We start from the raw sequence: 15463 nt of genomic DNA, 5'->3' as shown, positions 1-15463 counted from the left end.
CTCCCACCCTGAACATTCCACAGATATATAAACCTCCCTTGCTTAGTTTCTAACAGACTTCCCAATCTCTGAGGATGCCCGCCATAAATGTGAGCGAAACATCAGGAGAGTATGCTTCTGGACCATGGCCATACAGCCCGGAAAACTCACAGCAACCCAGTGATTCCACCATGAAAGCCTTCGACAACACAGTAGCGTTATTATAATTATCATCAAAGTAGCAGTGTCTCAAGTGTCACTCCTTCCCCAGCGAGGAGTGGGAGCACCTGTACCGTGAGAGTATCTCTACGCCTTCCAGATCCACTCACTCAGTCCCAGCGATTCCCGTCTCCCGCCCTTCAATCCCTCCTCTCCCAGCTCTGAACTACGATTCCCATTATGCCCCGCGGCACGTCACGGACCCAAGCTTCCGGCGCCGCTCCGGCTTCCGGCTGGGATCGGAACCTGGAGCCCGGAATTCGATCCGGGCGCGAGCAAATTTTCCCCCACACAAGCAGGTAACACGCCGACACCCCTCGCCGCCCCGCCCCCTCCCGTCCCTCCGTCCCGCCGCGCGCGCCGCTCCCTCGCGGGCCTGGGAAAAATACCCCCCCCCCCCGTTCGCCTCGCGGCTCCCGCAGTCCTCCTCGCGCGCCTGCTCCGCCCTCCCTCCCCTCCGTCCCGCGCGCCTCCTCCACGCCGCCTGTTCTTTGTCACAGGCGCCGCGCGCGGCGGAGCGAGGGAGGGAAGGAGGGAGGGGGCCGGGCGGCGCGGGTCCGAGGGAAAACCCGGCGGAGCCGCTCCCGGATCGCCCCAACCGAGCGGACCTTCTTCTCCCTCGGACCGCGCCAAGACTGGGAGGGGGAGTGACAGGCCCCGGAGAGAGAGGGAGGGGGAGGGGGCCCACGCGGGGATCGGCCTCTGAGGGCGCAGGGCCTCGGCCTCGTCTGGGATTTGCCCCGTTTCTCGTCTCAGCCCTGCCCCCAAATAACCAAGAGAGGAAAAGCAGGTGCTCTCCTTGGAAAGTGGCGTGGCTTTTTCGGGCTAATGGCAGCCCCAGGGATACAGTCACCTTACCCAGCAGGGAGATCCAGTTCTCTCAGGGCCCTTCCACACAGCCCTATATCCCAGAATATCACGGCGGAAAATCCCACAATATCTTCTTTGAAGTGGGATGTTTGAGTCCACACAGTCATATATACCAGTTCAAAGCAGATACTGTGGGATTTTATTCAGCTGTGTGGAAGGCATCTTCTTTTCATAATAATAATGAAAGGCAGGTGCTTCTCTTGAAAAGTGGCAAGTGGCTTTTCTGGACTCATGGTAGCCCAAAGAATATGGTCACCTTCCCCAGGAAAGACGAGGCAGTTCTCTCAGGAACCTTCTTTTCATAATAATGATAACAAACATTAACAACAATAATTGGAAAGCAGGTGCTTCTCTTTGAAGATGGTATGGCTTTACTGGGCTAGTGGTAGTCAAGGGATTTGGGCACCTTCCCCAGGAAAGAGGATCTGGTTCCCTTCGCACCTTCCTTTTCATTACATTTGTGTCATAATAATAATAATAATAATAATAATAATAATAATAATAATAAATGGGCAGAGGTGCCCCTTAAATAGGGTGCTGAAAGTGGAAAGTGGATCCACTTCCCTTGGGTGCCATCGTTCCTATTTTATCAGTGCCCCCAAGTATGAATTTCAAAAAAGGAAGGGCATGTGGAAAGTGGTGTGACTTTTCTGGGCCAATGGCAGCCCCAGGGATACAGTCACCTGTCCCAGCAGAGAGATCCAGTTCTCTCAGGCAGCTTTTCATGATGATGATGATGATGATAGAAAGGCAAGTGCTCTTCTTGGGAAGTGGTGTGGCTTTTCTGGACTAATGGTGGCCCAAGGAATATGGTCACCTACTCCAGGAAAAAGGAGCCAGTTCTCTCAGGCACCATTTTTTCATGATGACGATAAAATCATAAAGTTGGTAGAGACCTCATGGGCCATCCAGTCCAACCTCCTGCCAAGAAGCAGGGAAATCGCATTCAAAGCCCCCCCCCCCCATAGATCTCTATCCAGCCTCTGCTTAAAAGCCTCCAAGGAAGGAGTCTCCATCACACTCCGCAGCAGAGAGTTCCACTTCTGAACAACTCTCACAGTTAAGTTCTTCCTAATGTTCAGCTGGAATATCAAATCCTGTAGTTTGGAGCCATTGTTCCACATCCTAGTCGCCAGGGCAGCAGAAAACAAGCTTGCTCCCTCCTCTCTATTAATTCCCCTCACATATTTATACATGGCTCTCATCATGTCTCCTCTCAGCCTTCTCTTCTGCAGGCTAAACATGCCCAGCTCTTTAAGCCACACCTCATAGGGCTTGTTCTCCAGACCCTTGATCATTTTAGTCGCCTTCCTCTGGGCACATTCCAACTTGTCAACATCTCCCTTCAAACTGCATCACGCTCATGTTTAACATATTGACCACGAGGACTCCCAAGATCTTTTTCACATGTACTGCTGTCGAGCCAGGCATCCCCTATTCTGTATCTTTGATTTCATTTTTTCTGCCTAAGCAGAGTATCTTGCATTTGTCCTAATGGTAGCCCAAGGGATATAGTCAAGCTTCCCTAGGAATGAGATCCAGTTCTTTCAGGTACATTATTTTCAAAATAATAATGATAATAGTAATAGAAAGGCAGGTGCTTCTCTTTGAAAGTGGTGTGGCTTTTCTGGGCTATTGGTAGCCAAGGGTTTGTCAGGAAAGTTTCCTTGGGTGCCTTCTCATCTCACCCATAGCTCATAACAACAGTAATACTGGGTTGCTGTGAGTTTTCCAGGCTGTAAAGTCATGTTCCAGAAGCATTCTCTCCTGACGTTTCATCTGCATCTATGGCAAGTATCCTCAGAGCTTGTGAGGATACCTGCCATAGATGCAGGCAAAGCGTCAGGAGAGAATGCTTCTGGAACATGGCCATCTTTAAGCCACATGGAGGAGCACAAGGTCAGGCTCTTGGACTTTCATGGCATAATGTGACATAAGTCACACATCTTTTCTTTAAACACAAAATATTCCAATGTGCATTAGAATTGTGACATCACAATTAAGCAAAATATATTAAATTACTTTTTTTAAAAAAATCTGAAACTAAACTTGCCTTTTTACCATTCTGCATGATACTAAAGATGATAAGTGGTGGGATGGTAGCCAGATTCTGGCCTGCCTATGACACTTAAGACATCATATGTTTAGATCGCTGTTTCTTAAACTGTGGGTCATGATCCCAATCGGGGTCTCCTGAGTTCACTGTTGGGGTCATGAAAAATTTGGCAACAGTAAAAGGTTTCTGAATGCCACTCATTTACACAAATATATTAGCAACAACGTGCAGTGTTTACAGCAGACTCTGCAGAAAATGCTTCAGCTGTACATAAGAAAAAGGAAAATCAGCCTGTTCAGCAAAGCTTGAAAATACCGATTTATTATCATTATTTGATTTTTATATTTGTTTTATATAACCATAAAGCTGGGGTTACTTAAATATCTAATGAGTGGAAAGGGGTTGTGAGTGGAAAAAGTTTAAGAAGGTCTGGTTTATATCAGTTTCATTTCTCACCCATCTGTCTATTTACAATTTTTTAGGCTAAAAGCTGTTGGTAATGACTCGTTGGCTAGGCAGATCTATATGACAAAATAAATTTATGTCATATAGATAAAGCTTTACACAATAACCCCTGTGACTGTTTACCAGGAAGTGAATTTCTCTGGATTCAATGGGAATTATTTATAACTAAAAGATTGCAATATTGTGGGTAGTAGTCATGTCTATGAATAAATGCAAGAAGTAACATGAAAGCTATATTTCATAACTGGTTTTGAATAGGCATCCTTCCAAAGTTATGTCTGTATTATCTTTAATCTCAGTCATGTTTCAGTGATTTTGGTGGGAAAAGTAATGATACCTTGACTAATAGATCTAGAATCAAGAGCTTGATCGCTGAAAGTCTGATTTCCATTGTATAAGTATTACCAGTCATGTTTACGTTTACTCAGAAATGGATCCCATTGAGTTCAATAGGTTTTACTACCAAGTAAGTGTTTATAAGGTTGCAGCCATCACACACACACTCCATTGCAATCTGATGAGAATGACAATTTGGCACATTCCACCTGCTCTTGATGTTAGAGATTAAAGTAGCAAGGTCTTTTTCAGATGTCTTTTATTATTATAAGGGCAATAAAAACACTTGCTTCTTGATGCTTTCCACTGGAAGATACATTAATAATATTGCAATTATTACCATCTACAACTATGATGTTGTGCCACCACAGTCATAGAATCATAGAATCATAGAATAGTAGAGTTGGAAGAGACCTCAAGGGCCATCTAGTCCAACCCCCCGCTAAGAAGCAGGAAATCGCATTCAAAGCACCCCCGACAGATGGCCATCCAGCCTCTGCTTAAAAGCCTCCAAAGAAGGAGCCTCCACCACGGCCCGGGGGAGAGAGTTCCACTGCCGAACAGCCCTCACAGTGAGGAAGTTCTTCCTACTTAAGAATACTCCCTTGTGGAATTAAAATTAAGATAACAATGTAAAATGTGAGCAAAACTAATACCTTTATTTTGTTTGGAACAAACTGAAGTCCCACAGGCTCATTTCTTGATTTATACTTTTGGATTAGTCAACCTCTCCCATTACTAATGTAAATAAATCAAATTCACCAGTACTATAAATGTGAATTGCTATCAGTTTCTACTGTTCTACTTGCCCAGTTTTGGAAATGGTGCAGAACTATTTGTTCTGTGTCACATATGCAAGTTTTCTCGGCTATGAATAGATAATGGCCTTCTAACACTCCTTTCTTTGTTTTGTTAGATCCTTTTCCTTTCATAAGAACAATACACTACAGTAATTGGCAAAGTAATACAAGTTACAACCTGTTTTCATTTTACGGGTGACAGTTCTGTTCTCCTGTAGCCTTAATGTCAGTGAAATTATTGAGGTATATTCTTCTAAAGTGTGGACATTGATTGCTATTACTATTGCCAAATTGTATTTTTTGGCCTTGTGTTTCTGGAAAAAACACTACATTGCTAAAAATATAAACAGAAAAGCAAAAACCATATTGATAGCAGTAAAAGTGGAAATGGTAAAAGTGTAGAAGTAGAGGCACTACCTGTATACAGGCAGTCCCCAAGTTATGAACAAGATAGGTTCTGTAGGTTTGTTCTTAAGTTGAATTTGTATGCATGGGAGACCAGGTACATTTTTAAGTGTATGTATAGCCACACACAGATATACACATACATATGTGCATTTCGGATAGCATAGAGAAAGGTTAACACCCCTGTGGTGTTTGTTTTGCTCTCCGTGCCCCTTTTCAGAAGATTTCACCTCATTTTCTGCCCCTGTGATCATTGGATTTTGAAAAATATGGCTTGTTGTATAAACAAGGATTGGTGAGAAAGCTTCAGTGGAGACACCCTTTCCCCATAACAACTTCCAGAAGTGAATTTCCCTTCCAAGGGGTAGATTTCTCTCACTTCCTGTTGTCCCACCCCTGTTCTTAACTGTGAATTGTTTGTAAGTTGGATGTTTTTAACTTGGGGACCGCCTGTAATATATTAGTACTCCCAATTTTGTCATGTCTGCACAAATTATGGATTGGTTGAGTGACACCAGACCAAAACAGGTTGAGGAAAAAAACAAAACGTCCAGAATGTATTGCTTTCCTTCCGTGGCCATGTTTTGTTTCTCCCAGATCTGCTCACAGATTTAGAACTAAGGATCTGGATCAGACCAAGGTGTTGTCTAGTCTAAGTCCCCTTTTCAGATGCATGAGCAGACAGACTCATGCTCTGAGAAGCTTAAAATAAAGCTGTAAAAGGCAGGACTATATCTCCATTGTTGTCAAGGTTCCCTTTTTGCTGTGCTATCTAGTTGCCATTGAAAAATCTATTCCCTCTTAATTTGTATAATCTAGAATTTGAAAAGTTACGTTTTTGGACTCTAGTATAACACAGAGGTCTTCATTCAATGTGGCCTGGGCAAACTAAAAAATAGGAGTTTCAACTGGGTCTCTACTTCACAGTTTGATGGTGATACTTAAAACTGTCTCTTTTAGAAATGAGAAAAATTAATCAGTTGTTATTCAGGAGTTCCTTTATTCCTTTTTTCTTTGTTTTTTTATTAAAAGAGATCCGCAACATTCACAAATGAAGATTAGTGTGATAATGACAGAAGCAGTGTGTGTTTGGAAAAAAATGATTGCGCATCAAACCTTTACAAGATGGTCATGTAATATATAATTATTATGTCAGTAATACCTGGATCTAATGTGTATTATCCTTCGCAGGTAATATTCTGACAGAGAACAAATATATCTTGTTGAAGCAAAAGCAAAAGTGGCATTTTGACATGCGTTTGACAACTAAATGAGAGTTATTTCAGACAGCTTCCCAGAACAATTAAAATTGTGTGCATATGAAATTGTTGGGTAAATCTATTTTTCTTTTTGGTTTATTTTTTTAAATAGTGAATGTTCAACATTGGGAGTAAAATTCACACATCCCCATCGCACTCAGAGGGCAAGGAAACAGAACTCATGCTTTTGAGGTTGGAAGAAAGTAGAGTGGAGAAATTTGGAAAGTAATTGTTTCTATCATAGCAAATTTCCATCTCCTCTCAGGCTTTGGTTCATCCCACTATCAGTCATTCCTGAGTTCATGCTTACATAGCTTTCTTCTTTTATTGATTGCCATTTCAAAGATGGGAATTTCTTATAGCAGTTTTTTCTAATCTTCTTCCTCCATGCTCGGCAACATCTTCTCTCTTGGGTTTCCATCTTCCACACTTCTACGTTTCTGTATTTCTTACTATGGAGGAAGTCTACAATATTATTTCTCCTGTAATCCTGCTTTATATGGTATTTATATAGTACTAGAAGATTCCATCTTCAGCAATTTAAATATGGCTATCTTATCATTCCTCATTATTCTCCAAGCCTCCCAAGGAAGGACTTTCCAAGGGCGAGTGAGCAGCCACTGAGAAGGCTCCCACTCGTCATCACCAAGCAAACCTCTGATGGTGATGGGATTAATAGAAAAACTTCTCCTAAAGGTCTTATTTCAGAATATGAACCTATCAGGATAAAACAGTCTTATATGGCTAATGCTGACAATTCAGCACTCATGTAAAAGGACCATAACCTCCCTTATGAGTAAAGTGTTATTAAGGTTTTGGGAACTTCAGTTTCTCCATTTGTGATATAACTTTGGTTTTTATCCCATTCTGTGCTTCCTGGAAGCTCACAAAGAATGTCTATTGGAGCAAACACTGTCAAATCTGAGGAGAACTGTCTCAATAGAGCAATCAGGTATCAGCAGATTTTTTTTTCATGTCAGTAGCTACTTGAGAAACTGCAAGTCATTTCTGGTGTGAGAGAATTGTCTGTCTGCAAGGACATTGCTCAGAGAACTTCCGGTTGTTTGATGTTTTACCATCCTGTGGGAGGCTTCTCTCATGTTCCCACATGGGGAGCTAGAGCTGAAAGATAAGAACTCACTCCGCTCTGGATTTGAACCACTGACTTTTCGGTCAGCAGTTCAGCTGGCGCAAGGGTTTAACCCATAAAATTATGTCAACTATGTTGACTATAGTGAATGGGAATACATCAAATTAAGTCAGTGATTCTCAACCTGTGGGTCCCCAGATGTTTTAGCCTTCAACTCCCAGAAACCCTAACAGCTGGTAAACTGTCTGGGAGTTGTAGGCCAAAACGCCTGGGGACCCTCAGGTTGAGAACCACTGAATTAAGTGAAGGCAGAGAGTCCCTCTTGTGGACTCTGTAGCTAAAGCAGTACCATGGATAGCTCAAAGTGAACTTTGTTGACCAGCACTCCTTTCTATTAGTCACAGAAATATAGTATCTCATTATCAAACTAAATTATTTAAGCAGTTGCAGTAGAGGAGCTGGCTGGACTACTGAAGGTCCTTGCCTTATTTTGTAGTCTCTGGCTTTTGTGAGGCTGTGGAAATGGATGTTTTCTCATGGGTACATCTGCTGACATACAGAAAAAAAATCTGATTTTCTGCTCAAGAGAAGCCTTGAATCCAGGACTGATGTTCCCTTTCTTGGATAAGCATTTGTGCAAATTTGAGACATCACCAAATGTTATTTATTTCCATCTAGGACAAGGAGGGGTAATTTACAAATGTAAGCAAGTGAACCTATAATTTCAATTTCTATAGACAAGTTTTAAAAAGCTTTGTTTTATTCATATTTTACCACAATCTTCATTTTAATCCAGCAAGAGAAGTATGGGAATCTTTATCAATGGAGATGTAGTTTCCAGTTATGAGCATTTATAAGCATTATTATTTTAGCTGGGGATATGAAACCCCTGGATAGTTTGTTCAAACAGAATGCAAGAAGAAACTTTCTGGTGGTGGCTAGGAATCCGAGTAAATTAATTAGTCCCTCATCTCTTTCTATCGCATCTCACACCAGACAATTTCATTTGGGAAATTGAGCCAAACGAAATTGTCTGGGGTGTATAAATGAAGGCAGTACAACCATATATTTTTAAGTCTGTGCTCCAGAGAAATTGTACCCTCTGGATACATTCAAACATAGAGTACAAAGTGATGAAGTGGAGCGGTATAGCAGCCTCTCTGAAACCTGCATCATAACAGATCTATATGAAGAGGCGATGATCTGCCACTTCTACTCATGCAGGAGGACCAGTCATAACTTATAACTGCCTGAAAATCTGGTGACACTTGGTAAGTCTAGATCAGCTCCATGTAGTTGCTTCTTTTGTTTTTGTAGCCATAAGAAAACGTAAAAGTCTCAGTATCCATTGGAGTGACATTCAATTAAGTCATAACTGCTAGTAAACTTCCTATATTTCAAATAAAGTGAATCCAGTATCCTTGCAGTTTGTCCTAGTCACAGTACTAGGAACATTTCCCACATTTTTCTCCAACTTGAAAGGAAAGTACTTAGCTTCTATATTTATTTTTCAAGTTGGATCCAAAATATTTTTTATTTTTAATAGTTCATGTTTTTACCTGATTTTAATTTTATGATAGTTTAGTGATTTTCTTTCATGTGAATTTTAACCATGTTTTTTACACTTGTAAGCTGCATTGAGTCTCATACTGGGGAAAAGGAGGGGTATAAATAAATATAATAATCAGCTTTATGCACATACGTGGCCTGCTACCACATATGTAAAAGTCAAAATGTACACATGTTCATACAAATATACATGCTTTTTCCTTTGCAGAAATGGGGTTTGTTTTAGAAAACTTACGTTTATTTCAACTATAGTCAAGATAGTCACCTTGAGTCCCCATGAGGAGAAAGACGGGGTATAAATGAAGATAATAATCATAATAATAGCAGTTGATATATTTTTAAAAACCCCATAGAAGATTCCAAATTGGTGTGAAAACTCAGTATGGCCATGCAAGATTTATTGTTATCTCTGTTATATATTCTAGATGTTATGCACAGTAAGGCAAGAACGATAGTGGATAATAAGACTTAGATTTTTTTATGCGCCACATTTTCTGTATAACTTTAACTGTAATCTTTGTATTTTGAAATCTATAGCAACATTCCTTTTGAATGTAACATTCAAAAAAGCGATTGTGCATAATGTCTGCTATTATAGCATTGTCACAAATGTGTAGGACTCCCTATAACTCTTTGAGTAAACATTTTGTTAGGAGGAATGTAACTGCTCAGTGTCTGTATTGTTTATTTTTTGACAGATTTCAGAAATGGCAGAAGATGGCAATGAAGAGACTATGTTCATATGTAAGTATTCAGAAAGAAACAGTTAAATAGTTTATATGACCTATTATTATATGAAAACTGAATCACTTGTTAGTTAATAAATGTCTATGATTTTCTTTAAGTATAGGGAGAACACTATTTTATTATTGATTGGGAATTTCTTTTTCATATACAACTTTAAAGTACATCTCTGTCAAGCTTAAAAGGGGTTACCTCTTTTCAGTTTTTCTTTAGTAATTACAGTCTAGAAAGATTAAAAACTTTATAATAACAGCATAGATCAGTGATTCTCAACCTGTGGGTCTCCAGGTTGACCTACAACTCCCAGAAATCCCTGCCAGTTTACCAGCTGTCAGGATTTCTGGGAGTTGAAGGCCAAAAATATCTGGGGACTGCAGGTTGATAACCACTGGCATAGATTTTATTTATTTATTTATTTCCAACATTTATATCCCGCCCTTCTCACCCGAAGGGACTCAGGGCAGCTTACAATAAACGGCAACAAATTCAATGCCTACACATAGTTAAAAATCGTAACACTACATAGAATCAATTAAAAACTATTAAATACAATATAAAAATGTAAAACATATGGTTAGATCAATTCGTCCAAGAAACATCATGCTGTAGCCATACATGGGTCCATATCGTCTTTGTCATTTATTCATTAAAAGCCTAAGCACATAACCATGTTTTTAGGGCTCTTCTGAAGCCCAGTAGAGTTGGGGCTTGTCGTATATCTGTGAGGCGGGTGTTCCACAGCCGGGGAGCCCCCACCGAGAAGGCCCTGTCCCTTGTTCCCACCAGCCGCGCTTGCGAGGCTGGTGGGATCAAGAGCAGGGCCTCACCAGATGATCTTAGGGATCTTACTGGCTCATAGGAGAAGATATGTTTGGGCAAGTAGATTGAGCCAGAACCGTTTAGGGCTTTATAGGTCAAAACCAGCACTTTGAATTGGGCTCGGTAGCGTATCGGCAGCCAGTAGAGCTGGCTTAGCAGGGGGTGGTACGCTCCCTGTATGCTGCCCCAGTTATTAATCTGGCTGCCGCCCGTTGTACTAATTGGAGCTTCCGGGCCATCTTCAAAGGCAACCCCACATAGATAGTGTTGCAGTAATCCAAATGGGATGTAACCAGAGCATGGACCACCATGGCCAAGTCAGACTTCCCAAGGTACGGGCGCAACTGACGCACAAGTCTGAGTTGTGCAAATGCTTCCCTGGCCACCGCTGAGACCTGGGGCTCCAGGCTCAGTGATGAGTCCAGGATCACACCCAGACTGCGAACCTGTGTCTTCAGGGGGAGTGCGACCCCGTCCAACACAGGCTGTAACCCTATACCCTATTCGGCCGTACGACTGGCCAGGAGGACCTCTGGATTGTCTGGATTCAATTTCAATTTGTTCGCCCTCATCCAGTTCGACACAGCGGCCAAGCACTGGTTCAGTACCTGAACAGCCTCCTTAGTGACAGGTGGGAAGGAGTGACAGAGCTGGACATAATCTGCGTACAGATGACACTGCACTCTGAAATTCCAGGTCATCTCTCTCAGCGGCTTCATGAATATGTTGAACAACATGGGGGACAATACCGACCCCTACGGGACCCCACAAGTCAATGGTTGTGGGGCCGAGCATGTGTCCCCCAGTGACACCATCTGGGAATGACCCTCCAGGAAGGACCGGGGCCACTGCAAAACAGTACCTCCGAGACCCATCCCGGCAAGGCGTCCCAGAAGGATACTGTGATTGACGGTATAGAAGGCCGCTGAGAGGTCCAGCAGAACCAGCAGGGACACACTCCCCCTGTCCAGTTCCTGGCGTAGATCATCGACTAAGGCGACCAAGGCTGTTTCGGTACCATGCCTTGGCTTGAAGCCAAACTGCGCTGGATCTAGAAAATCAGTGGCTACCAAGAATGCCTGGAGTTGTGTGGCCACCACACTTTCCACAACCTTGCCCAAAAAGGGGAGGTTGGAAATAGGTCAATAGCTATCCAATTCAGTGGGATCCAGTGATGGCTTTTTCAACAGCGGTTAGATCACAGCCAATTTAAGGCTCGCTGGAAGTATGCCTTTCCGAAGGGAGGCATTCACCACCACCTTCACCCACTCGGCCAATCCCCCTCTGGCGTGTCTCACCAGCCAGGATGGGCAGGGGTCTAGGATGCATGTGGTAGCCCTCACCTCTCCAAGCACCTTGTTCACGTCTTCAGGCTGAATCAATTGAAAATAATCCATCAAAATGGGACAAGCAGGTGCTCGTGCTACATCTTTGGAGACTGCCGTTAATATGGTGTCAAAGCCAGAACGGATCAAAGTGACTTTGTCTGCAAAGAACCGAGCAAATGCTTCACAGCAGGCTGCCGAGTTGTCAGGGATCCCATCATGAGGGACGGGATATAACAAACCTCTGACAACTCTACTGTGTTAGCAGTTTCTTCAGACATGAGGCTCAACTTTTTTTTTGTTACTTGGAAATTGTAGCATTTTTATTGTTGTTAATTATAATGTTCACATAAAGTTTTACATCTTAAGCAAAATAGATAGGCTCAAAAAGGCTTACATTGTTTAACAGTATGGATATAGGCAAAGGAAGGAAATGAAGAGATAAGGGAGAAATTTACTTAAGGCTTCTTGTTGCTCAGGTATGAAATCTTGGACTTAAGGGAAAGTATTTACAGAAAATGTAGTCTTGGAAGAGCAGCTTGAAGGAAGAGAAAACTCTTGCACTAAAATGCTTTGACATGTCTAAAAGACATACATGTTTAACATGCAGTGTAGACAGGCTCACATTGCATGGTGGATTGGTTCATTTATCTCTAATGGGAACTGCAGTAAATGCAGACATGTACATGTTTACCCCTTTGGACATTACTGATTGATATCTGGTAGTGTCATGGCTTAAATACCATATGGGCTTAAATACCATAAAGACATCTTGGACACTAGGCAGTGTTGTCAGAAGCAAATGTAGAAGGGGAAGGTCTCAACCCCAAAGACCATCATAAAAACATAGATACAACTGGTGTAACAAAGAACATAAATACAACGTAAACAAACTTTTAACAATATATAAATGCACTAGCTTTATATATCTACTAGCTGTGCCCAGCCACGCATTGCTGCGGCGAAGTATGGTGTTATGGGAAATAAAATATTGAGGAATTGGTGGTAGTTAAGGTAAAGGGTAAAGGTTTTCCCCTGACATTAAGTCCAGTCGTGTCTGACTCTGCGGGGTTGGTGCTCATCTTGAGTCTACACTGCCATATAATCCAGTTGAAATCAGATAATCTGTATTTTATAGGCAGTGTGGAAGAGGCCTGATTGAAGTGGCCCTGGGCTGATTGGGTTGCTAGGAGACCAAGTGGGTGGAGCTTAGCCTTCTAACTGACAGCAGACCAAGTGGGTGGAGCGTAGCCTTCTAACTGGCAGCAATTATTCCTCTCCCTCTAATTAGGACTTTATATTTCTTTTCTTTTTGTTGTATGAGCGTAGAGGCATGGATGAGGGGTTGTGCTGCCAAGTTTAGTATTTCTGGGATGTGTAGTTTTGTTGTTTTGTCCTAGGCCGAAATTTCATTACCCTTTTATATATATAGATAGAGCCATACTAGAATCTACTCCTTATGAAATTTATGTTTAGAACTTTATGTTTATAAACAACTTAATTAACTTTGTTTATTTTAACACACCAATTTATAATGTATCTTAAAGTAATTATGTGAATTACTCTAAGATACATTACACTATGTAACAAATTTTGAAAAATGTCCCGTTCCTTGTTTGAAAGTGTTACTTCCTGTTTAATTGTGCAGTACCATATATACTCAAAGATAAGCCGAGTTTTTCAGCCCTTGTTTATGAGCTGAAAAAGCCTCCCCCGGCTTATAATCATGTCAAGGTCAAGGCCAGCAACAGAGCCTGTAGGCTGTTGCTTGCAATATGTGATCTAGTTCTCTCTTCTCCTCCCTTATCAGTGTGTTTTCCTTTTCAAAGCCTCCCTCGTTCTTAATCAAGGGAATGTTTTGAAAAGACACCCTTGCAAGTCAGAAAAAGAAATATATATATTCATTAATCTTATGAAAGCATTTCCCCCTGAAATATTTTTTATATAGGCATTAACCCCTTGCAAGCTTTTGCAATCTCTATGTACCTTTATATATGTATCTATCTATATACATTAATTTTATATATGAATTTTCCCCTCATATGTTTGCAGGTCTTTGCAAATCCTTTATACATATAAATCCATATACCTGTGTATCTGTAGCCATACATATACATTATTTTTATATATGAATTTACCCTCATATGTTTGCAAGTCTCTGCAAATATCTATATAAAGAGAGATGTCTGGATAGATATGAATATATTCTTAACTACCTATCTATAGGGCTTGCAAATATTACAGGGGGGAAATGAACACACAAATATATATAGACATGTCTCCCCCCCCCTCTCTCTCTCTATATATATATATGGCTTGCAGATATTGTAGGGGAAATGTGCACGCACACACACACACACACACACAGAGGGGATTTGCAAACGTTTCAGGGGGAAATGCATATGTGAAATTAGTATCTATAATTATAGATCTATATCTAGCTCTGCATTGTTTATATAATCATTGAATTTTTGCCTGTTAATATGTTGGAAGCCGGCCTGAGTCCCCATGGGGAGATAGGGTGGGATCCAAATGAAGTTTTTATTATTATTATTATTATTATTATTATTATTATTATTATTAGGTTATTGTTGATACCATTTTGTTTTTGTTGCCCCTACCTTTCCACTTATAGAGCTAGTTTATTGTTTTTCTTTGAAATACGGTAAATATTCAAAAATGTTTAACCTACTGATGCCTCGATTAATGAAATTTTATTGGTATCTATTTTTATTTTGAAATTTACCTGTAGCTGTTGCATTTCCCACCCTCGTCTTATACTCGAGTTAATAAGTTATCCCAATTTTTTGTGGTAAAATTAGGTGCCTCGGCTTATATTTGGGTCGGCTTATACTAGAGTATATACGGTACTTACTTTGAAAGTATATGTTTATAGGCTGATAACATTTATCTTTGTTCTTGAGATGAGCTCAGATGTACTATTAATTCAACTGTGTATATAGCCACTGGGAGTGAGAGGGATGTGAATTTTTCCCATGGATGTTCATTGAGAAAAATCTAATACAGAGAGCTTTTTTTCTGCTTGTCTGTTTCCAGGGTGTGAAGATTGTAATCAGTATCACGATTCGGAATGCCCAGAGCTGGGCCCAGTGGTGACAGTCAAAGACTCCTTTGTATTAAGTAGGGCAAGGTAAGTAACTTTTGCTAAGCTGCTTGTTTGCTTTTAAAGTTAGTGGGCTTAGAGTAACAAAGCTGCAAAAGAAGTGCTCTGTTCTATACTTCTTTTTTGTTTTTGATGCTGTATTTCACACTGGATTTTTTTCTGGTACAGGAGAATAATCTTATTATACAGGAGTGTATCTTATTAATAAGTACAGTATGACCCTCATAAGACAGGGGGTATGCTCCAAGACCTTATTGGATACCTAAAACTGTGGGTAATAGTGATAACTATATCTTGACCTGTACTTGGATCAGCAGCATATCATAGAAATGCCTAGACTCAGAGACCATAGGGAGGCCTACAATTACAATGTTTTTTGGAGTGTAAGTGAAACTGTGGATAT

General features: G+C 41.1%; 1 protein-coding gene across 4 annotated transcripts in view; it reads left to right on the top strand.

Moving 5' to 3' along the window:
• Window positions 1–393: 393 nt before the first annotated feature.
• The window catches only part of prdm15 (PR/SET domain 15), a 43836-nt gene continuing 28766 nt past the window's right edge, over window positions 394–15463 (top strand). The window contains exons 1-3 of one of the 4 annotated variants that reach the window (XM_062975131.1): window positions 394–497; window positions 9747–9792; window positions 14994–15087. In XM_062975131.1, coding sequence (XP_062831201.1) covers window positions 9756–9792; window positions 14994–15087 — 131 coding nt within the window. In that variant the 5' untranslated portion in view covers window positions 394–497; window positions 9747–9755. Of the gene's footprint in view, window positions 498–6119; window positions 6463–7321; window positions 7342–9746; window positions 9793–14993; window positions 15088–15463 lie in introns of those variants that run through there. The other 3 variants (XM_062975130.1, XM_062975129.1, XM_062975127.1) reach the window with 3 other exon arrangements.

Source organism: Anolis carolinensis, chromosome 3, assembly GCF_035594765.1.
Source record: "Anolis carolinensis isolate JA03-04 chromosome 3, rAnoCar3.1.pri, whole genome shotgun sequence".
In the NCBI taxonomy this organism is placed as follows: Eukaryota; Metazoa; Chordata; class Lepidosauria; order Squamata; family Dactyloidae; genus Anolis; species Anolis carolinensis.
This window is presented reverse-complemented; position numbering and strand designations above follow the sequence as displayed.